Genomic DNA, 8335 nt, shown 5'->3' on the forward strand with positions numbered 1-8335 from the left:
ATCTTCATATATTCATTGTATCTCATTTATCACTTTCACGGGTTTATTACGAATCAACTTAACGGCCTGCTCACAGTTGGCTTGTTAGCTCAATTGGTAGAGCGCTGCACTAGTATCGCAGAGGTCAGTGGTTCGAGTCCCGTACAGGCCTGATTTTTTTCAGGTCTGATTTTCACTATTGCTTAAATAGCGCTATCTTCTGCGAGGATCGTGCATCATACGGAAGAAATGTTTGTTGACACTGAAGTTACATATTAAGCATTAGCATATATAACATACATTCATTGAGGCTCCTCTGTGAGGATTTTATAGCCGAAATGTAACAAAAGTTATCAAAAAATTATATCAGAGAATAAAAAATAATCACGACTGAAAATTTAAAATTTTAGGTGATTGGAGAAAAAAATCTCAAATTTCCTTTCAAGTTGACTGAAGATGCCACTGAAAAAGCAATTCACAAATGGAAAAATCAAAAGATGCCCCATCATTTTTATGGTAAAAGTTTTGCATGTACGCTTTCATTTAAGATGTTTAAATAAAAATTACTTGTAGATCTTTAATTCTTTTCTAGACTCATCTAAACACTTGTGAAAACATCCAAAGAAACAGACTCTTTCAGGCACATGCTGGATGTAAGAAATTTAAAATTTTTCATAAAGAAAAGAATTTTGAAAAATATCAAGTTTAAATCTTACTCATTCCCTTAAAAAAATATTTTCTCATGAGGCTACTTTGCACTCCCTTCTCTTCTTCCTTCCTTTCTTCCTTCCTAAAACAAAAAGAGTTCTACAGACATAGAACTGGTGTAAAATTCTCAACACTTTACAAAACTCTCAAACCTGCTTTGACTTGAAAATATCTCCAACTTCATCTTTTAATTTCAGTTTTCCTCCATCAATTGTATCTTCCTTTAAAATTGTCTTTCGAGAAATATCTGCTCCACACATTCTGTCTGCCACAATCTTTGCTACATCTTTTGAAGATTCCAATAGTCCTGGCTTACTCTCCCTGGTCAACTGCCAGTTCTTGACAGCTTGGTCAACATCAATTTCACATTTTGAAGGATCCACTTCAATCCCCTCAGTACTCTGTTCTTTAGGGTCAAATGGGAGGCCTAAAAGACTCTTCTTCAGACTGGTTTTACCAGCGCGATCCTGACCAACCAGTATAAGACGCCCACGGTAAACTTTTACATATCCATCTTTTAAAGCCTCTTCATAAGCCGACTGTGCTTTGCTTTCTTTTGCTCTTTTAGAGTCTAATTTAAAAAAAAAAAAAGTTGTCATGATTGAGCCAAAGGAAAAAGTCTAATCAGAGGAAGTTGTAATTTATTTTTATAAATAAGAAACCTAAACAAACAGCAATTTTTGTTTTAATAAGTTATAAAACAATCTGAAACAAGCTTAGAAGTAGGTAAGTAAATTTAATGATATGTCTACTAGGTATAAATTTAAAAACTATGATTGTATAGATACATAGAAAAGTCATTGCATTGCTGGGTTTGGTAAACATAAACACAATGACTATTTTAAACTAACTCAAAGAAATGAAACAGTAAAGAGTTTGATTAAAATGTGAGTGATCAAACTAAACAAAGGCAATAACTGATGTCAATTCTGCCAAATGGTGTTTGGAAAACAGAAAGAAAAATCACATATTCCCAAAACGTAACAATTGATACATTCTAAAATATTACAAGGCCAGCATAAATTATGGTGTAACAATTATCAAAATTACTCCTGACCAGACAAGACAAAAGTTTTATTCCCAATAACCTAAACTCTCGTTTTAAAATCATATCAGTCCATAAATTCTGTATGATATAAGCTAAATGTTGTTGTACACTTAATAAACTTCCAATAAGATAAAGCAAAAATTACAGTCACAACTATTCCCAGATGAGAAATGATTTGTAATAACCTTAATCTCCCTTAATTAAAATCAAATACATATAAAGTACAAATTACAACCGCAATTCCTACAACTGTGAAATGATTTGCAATAAACTTCTTAAATTCCAATCAACTAGAAAGCAAAAATTACAACTTACAATAATCCCTTACTGTAAAAAGATTTGTAATAAACTTTATCCCTCCTCAATTCCCTATCAAATTATAGTACACTGTAGTTCAACTTAAATTTCAATGTCAGCCAAGTTGTTAAAATAAACCTTTCAAAATATAACCAAACCTTCCAGTACAAATGTCATGTATTTCTAAAGTGATGCAAACTTTGTTCAATCATACAGTACAACTGTAAAAGCATTACTTCATATTCTTCTCAAGCTTTATTATGAAACTATTGTCAGCTGCCTGTAATTATCAGTAACAAGCAGCATAACCACTTGCAAGTCAACCATTAGAACCAATTTAGTAAATAATGCACATGTCACAACATTAATGTGAAGAGGAATTTCCTTTACTCACCTGGGACATCTGAATATACTTCGTGAATCTTATCCTTTAGCTCCATAACACTTCTCATTCCTTCAACTGTAAAAGGATTCCCTCTCACAGACAAAACATTGAGTTTCTTCAGCTGTTTTATAGCTGGACTCAACACAGTCAACTGGTTGTCACTCAGCCACAGTGTGCACAGCTCCACCATCTCCCCAATACCATCAGGGATGGTGGTTAGTTTGTTATGTGAGATGTCTAGCCATGTGAGTTTCTTCAGCTGTTTTATAGCTGGATTCAACACAGTCAACTGGTTGCCACTCAGCACCAGTCTCTCCAGCTCCACCATCTCCCCAATACCATCAGGGATGGTGGTTAGTTTGTTATGTGAGATTTCTAGCACTCTGAGTTTCTTCAGCTGTGTTATAGCTGGACTCAACACAGTCAACTGGTTGTCATTCAGCCCCAGTCCCTCCAGCTCCACCATCTCCCCAATAGCATCAGGGATGGTGGTTAGATTGTTATGTGAGATGTCCAGCAGACTGAGTTTCTTCAGCTGTTTTATAGCTGGACTCAACACAGTCAACTGGTTGTAACTCAGGTCCAGTCCCTCCAGCTCCACCATCTCCCCAATACCATCAGGGATGGTGGTTAGTTTGTTATCTGAGATGTCCAGCACTCTGAGTTTTTTCAGCTGAGTCAAACTTGTAGGGAATATGGACAGCTGGTTTCTTCTAACATGAAGTAGCGTAAGATTGTTTAGCTTTCCGAGATTTTCAGGTATTGTTGTAAGTTTGTTCTTTGACAGGTAAAGTTCGTCCAACTCAGTCAATTCAAACAAAGCTGCAGGCAATTCATGCAAACTTTCCCCAGTGAAATCTAAACTCTCTCCGCTCATCTTTCCTCTTAACTCTTCTTTAGAAAGAAATTCCATTTCATTCATGGGAAACTGTCACAACAAAAATAAAAGCTGTCATTAAAGGTGAGTAACTTAAACTAACTTGCTTTGGCATTATAACCATTGAACCAAAAATGGAAAAAATGAGGTTTATACTTTAACTTCTACTAAACCAAAGTAATGAGTTATATTTTATTCCTCTAAGTACAATCTTTGGAAGCCATCCACCCTTCAGTGTTCTTTTAAACACTCTGAGTAAACACTGCTTATTTGTAAAAAGCTCTAGTTATTTATTTTCATGTCAGACATTTTGACTTTACTCTCACTGTATAATTTTTTTGTCAAAAATAAACAACTGCTTGCGTTATACATGTTAACAACAAGGCTATTACGAACAAGAAAATACTTGAATTTTAAAACAGAGTTCTCCCGACTCTTTAAAAACAACATGAAGATTACCTTTATTGTAAAGGTTAATATCTAACAGGAAAGAAATCATTAGTGCAAATCTATGGTTGGTTATGTTTTGATGTGATAACCTTAAACAGTTGTAATATAAACCAAAACATGAATGATTTCCAAGCTGAAAATATTCAAACCAAGTGGCTATTTCCAGACCTGTTATTTCATTTTATCCTCTGTAAGTTGTTTTCATTTGCAATTGACACAGAAAATTACTCAGAAGATGGTTTCTTTTTTTTTAAGAGTTTGTCACCCAGTAAGATGCTTTTGAGACAACAATTTTCAATTTATGATACATCTTGCATGAGATCTAGGTCAGCAACAGTTGTCGTACACATTATGTCGTGTAATGATGTGGTTGATGCAATAAACAATTTAATTAAAAAAAGTAACGAAAACTGATAGTTTTTCGTTTATGTTTAAAGAATAACTAAAAATGGGAACCAGCTTCACAAAGGTACATGATGAACTTGCTTGGAAGCCTCTTAGTTTGAGAGAGAACTACATACATTAAGCCAATTTTACAAAATAGCCAAGAATCTTGCTCCACATTATTCAACTTAGCTATTCCCTAAACTGTCAAGTGGATATGCATATTTTTGTCTTAAATCAAAAGAAAACTTCACTCAATTTCCTTGTAGAGTTCTACATTTCAAAAGTCTTTTTTTTCCATCCATTATCACTGGCTAGAATTGTCTGGACCTAGTTGTCCCAATCTATGTATCTCTTCCCACTTTGAGATCAAACCTGGTAAATTCTCTTTCTGAATACTGACACTAAGTTATATGATTGTTCTGTTACATGGCATGCATCTGTTGATCACACCTACCTCAGACTGGGTTCCTATTTTCTTTGAGAATATCTCTTGAAAATTAATAGCTGTGCATCACCTATGTATTTCCCAGTGCAGTTTTGACTCTGAATTAGTGAAATACTCTTTCTTGTTTTTCTAAGGTACACTGAGCTCAACGTGATGTCCTAATTCTACCTCTGCTACAAACATTCTAGGTGAAGCATGGTCACTGAGCAGTGATGCATCAGGAAACTAAATTTGTATTGTATGGTATTGAGTCTGTCAATTACAATGTCAACTGTGGTTTTTTTCACAAAGTACAAAGTTTGATAATTAATACTAATGGCTTCTCAGAGGCCATTCTTTGATTGTTTAAATAATAAACCCCTCTAGCTTTGTAGGTTTAACTCATTGTTATTGCCAATGAAGGGTTGTTTGTGTGTCTGTTTGTCTGTGTCCCTGAATAAATTGGATAAAACTTGTAATATTGTAATCCCCTCCTTAGGCCTAGGTGATTTTGGGGAAAACAATGAAAAATGTGCTTAAATAAAAAAAAAATAAATAAATTGAACATTCACTGGAAATATTTCATTTATCATGTCAAGTATACACACTTTAGTATGTTGATTGAAAGCTCTCAACCAAACAGGTTTTTCATAGTATGTCCAAAGTATAATAATCAAACTTATTGAATACAAACGGGAAAGCGTTTGTTGCTTTCGCAAACAAGAAACGTACAACAGGCCAAATACTGGAATCAAAATTTTTTGGCTTGAAATGCACATTCAAGTATGCTGTAGTTTCTACATCTTACAAAAAAAGCTTGTTAACCCATTAAGGTCCAAAGCCCTCAGCCCAGACCACCCCTGAAAATCCAGACAAAATGGCTGTCCAATTAAAAAAAACCACATGGTCCAAACAAATTTACCATTTTATGTCTTGGTTTTACTCTTCAGCAGTGAAACTTTAAAACATGATTGCCAATACAATAAAGAATTACTTAAACTGCTTAAATACTGAAGATGTATGTTATGCTTATTTAAAAAAAATATTAAAGTATGGACATCAAGTAAACAAAGTGACCATCGCTGTACTACCTACTATGTACAAGGAAATGAAAACATCTTAAAACCACAGTAAGTCTCAATTGCTGCTCTTAACTCAGCAGAAATGCAAACAAAAAGAATAAGTCAAAAACATTTTGCATTAAAACAGGCCATCTCACGGGTAAGAGAGTGAAATTCGTAAGTTTTCTTGCACAGATCAAATTTGAATTTACCGCCAGTGCTGACATCAGTGAACGTCACGAGGTAAAAAAAACTAGAAGTTACGAGTTAAGCTTACACAGACCTGGCAGTAAATCGTCTATGGAAGTATTGAAGAATGAAATAACTATCGATTGAATAGAACCCTTTCAGTTAGAGACTACGAACAAAGCTTAGATTATACCAAACAAAGAAAGTTGTTTTTATCTTTGACCAGTTCACGACTTGCAAAGTGAAGGTGAAATGAAATTGGGCTTTACGGCCTAATAAATCGCTCCAAAGAACGAAAAAAAAACAAGGTACAATTTAAGATCAAAGGTTAAGTGTTTTTTAAGAGTTAATTTCCTTCGTGCTATTTTGAAAAGCAGGAGAGTTCGCCACGCATTTGCTGACATAATGCAACGCCGCATTGCTCACAAGCATATGTTTCGAAGGCGCGTCTATCACTTTGCTTTCTCCCATCGTCGATGAAAAGATTAAGGAAATCTTTCGATGTTGCACCCTCGCCCAGATCTTTCGTTGGGCCATGAGGAAATTATGGTAAACTCTTCGATGTCAATTTCACTCAATGTGTTTGACCATTGAACCCCAAAGGCATATCTTCGTTGTCGCTATCTACTTCATCGTCTTCTTCTTCTTTGCTAGCAAAAATATGGACATCGGAGTTTGTTCCCCCTTAGCGCTTGCCGAAATCAAAGATCTACCCGATTTCTCCATCAACATCACGCAGATTTTTCTTGTAGCCTTCTCTGCCGTTCCTGTCGATTTTCAGCCACTTCGAGAGAGAAAAACCAGGAAAGATTTCTTCTTCTTCATCGGAAGAACGCGAAGTATCGTCAAATCCGCGAGAAGCCACGCTAAAATACTGAATGCTATTTTCAAAAATTCGCTAAAAATCACACACGAATCGCTGAATGAAAAACATAACATCAAATGAAAGGTTAATTTATGCAGGTCACGTTCAGTTATATTTCAATACCCAGGGGACTACGGTTTCTTAGCTACAGCCAATAAAAACGAGTCATCTGACAGGGCGCATGAGGGCGCACTGGATTTTCAGAGGGGTTTTATTTCCGGGCGCATGAGGGCGCACTGGACGTTAATGGGTTAATTAATAAAAAATGAGTGAGTTCGAAAGTTTCTAAGAATTTGACTTGTACTTTTTCACTTGTCAATTACCGAAGCAGAAAGCGAGCAAGTATCAAATACATGACCATCCTCGGAGACCCAGGGGCTCTTCATGCCCTAACTTGAAATCGACCCACAGCCCCTGGGTCTCCGAGGATGATACGTGACATAACTGCCTGTAGATTATATAATCATGCCTACACTTGGCTACTTAACAGACCTTGGCGGTTTCGAGTACATTTCTAACTTCTATCAGTTAAAATTAAAATGAAGTACAATCCAGGGAACCATGGAAAAATTTTGCTATCAGTTTAAACACTCATTACTTGTTGTGAATACTAATCGATGCTTAACAAGTACTAGACAGATAACGATTAGAGCTAATTGACGTCAACACGATCAGAAACAGTTTCTCTGGTGCATTCCAGTTCCAATAATATCCCGTTAAAAACGCTATCATAACTTAAAATCACTGTTTTCCTCTTGTTGTTGCTTGGAGTTTCTACTTGAACTCGTCTGTTACATTGACTGATTCCTGCAAGATCGTATGACGAAAGTGCTCTGCATTTGACGAGCGTCGTTAAAGTACGAACAATGGATCAGAAACCAGCAAACTTAGAATACAAAGGGAAAGAAAGAGTATTGGAGATACCAGAGAATTAGATTAATCTTACGGGAAATGACGGCAAAAACACTTGAGGGGAAATATTACATCAGTTCGATCGGGCGGAGAGTCCGAGTTAATTCTCAGCTGAATTATCTTTGTTCGCGTTTCAGGAGTCTAGCGAGGCTACAGTTTACACAAATGGGCTAAATTCATAACTGTGTTGAACATAATACTTACTTCTCAGCAAAGTGAACAACAACTGCGGCGAATTATGACGAAATCAAAGAGAGATTGTGAACAATCTAGCTGTTCGGTTACAAGTAGACACTCCCTGACTGACAACTTAGGTTCGATTTACGTCACAATGCTTCTCACATGTCACGCGACCAGGTAGACTACTTCAAGGGATGGGGGAGTGCTTGTCTCTTCGCTACGTCGGCGGACTAGTATAGTGAAGTAGTTAATTGATGTTTCAGAAGGTATCAAAGTAATATTTGATGAATGGAAACTGATCGATCTTAAAAAGTGATAAAAACTTATCCGATCGTTTGCATTTCACCTCAACAAAGGGATGTTGGGTGTGTTCTGCGGAAAAAATGGCAAGAAAACGTGACTGAAAGTTTGGAACTGTTAGACTGAACCAGAGAAAAGACAATACACAGCAAGTGAGGTAGGTTTACATTTATTTTGAGCCTTAACAAAGACATTCGTCGATATAAGTTTACGATATTACGACTCTTCAACATTCTCCCATACATTTCTTTATATTTCGAATAAACGACCAGA

The 8335-nt window shown here is 35.9% G+C and overlaps 1 protein-coding gene across 8 annotated transcripts in view; it reads right to left on the reverse strand.

Moving 5' to 3' along the window:
• LOC148740292 (uncharacterized) overlaps positions 1-7892 on the reverse strand; it is a 118634-nt gene extending 110742 nt beyond the window's left edge. For 3 of the 8 annotated variants that reach the window (XR_015997102.1, XM_088750438.1, XM_088750433.1), the window contains exons 1-3: positions 7787-7891; positions 2427-3345; positions 840-1258 (exon numbers count right to left, since the gene is read on the reverse strand). Coding sequence is in view for 7 of the 8 variants with exons in the window: in XM_088750438.1 (XP_088606564.1) it covers positions 840-1258; positions 2427-3339 (1332 nt within the window). In the remaining variant the exon portion in view is untranslated. Of the gene's footprint in view, positions 1-839; positions 1259-2426; positions 3346-7786 lie in introns of those variants that run through there. The other 5 variants (XM_088750439.1, XM_088750437.1, XM_088750435.1 and 2 more) reach the window with 3 other exon arrangements.
• Positions 7893-8335: the final 443 nt, after the last annotated feature.

This window comes from Stylophora pistillata, chromosome 2 (genome assembly GCF_964205215.1).
Source record: "Stylophora pistillata chromosome 2, jaStyPist1.2, whole genome shotgun sequence".
Lineage (NCBI taxonomy): Eukaryota > Metazoa > Cnidaria > Anthozoa > Scleractinia > Pocilloporidae > Stylophora > Stylophora pistillata.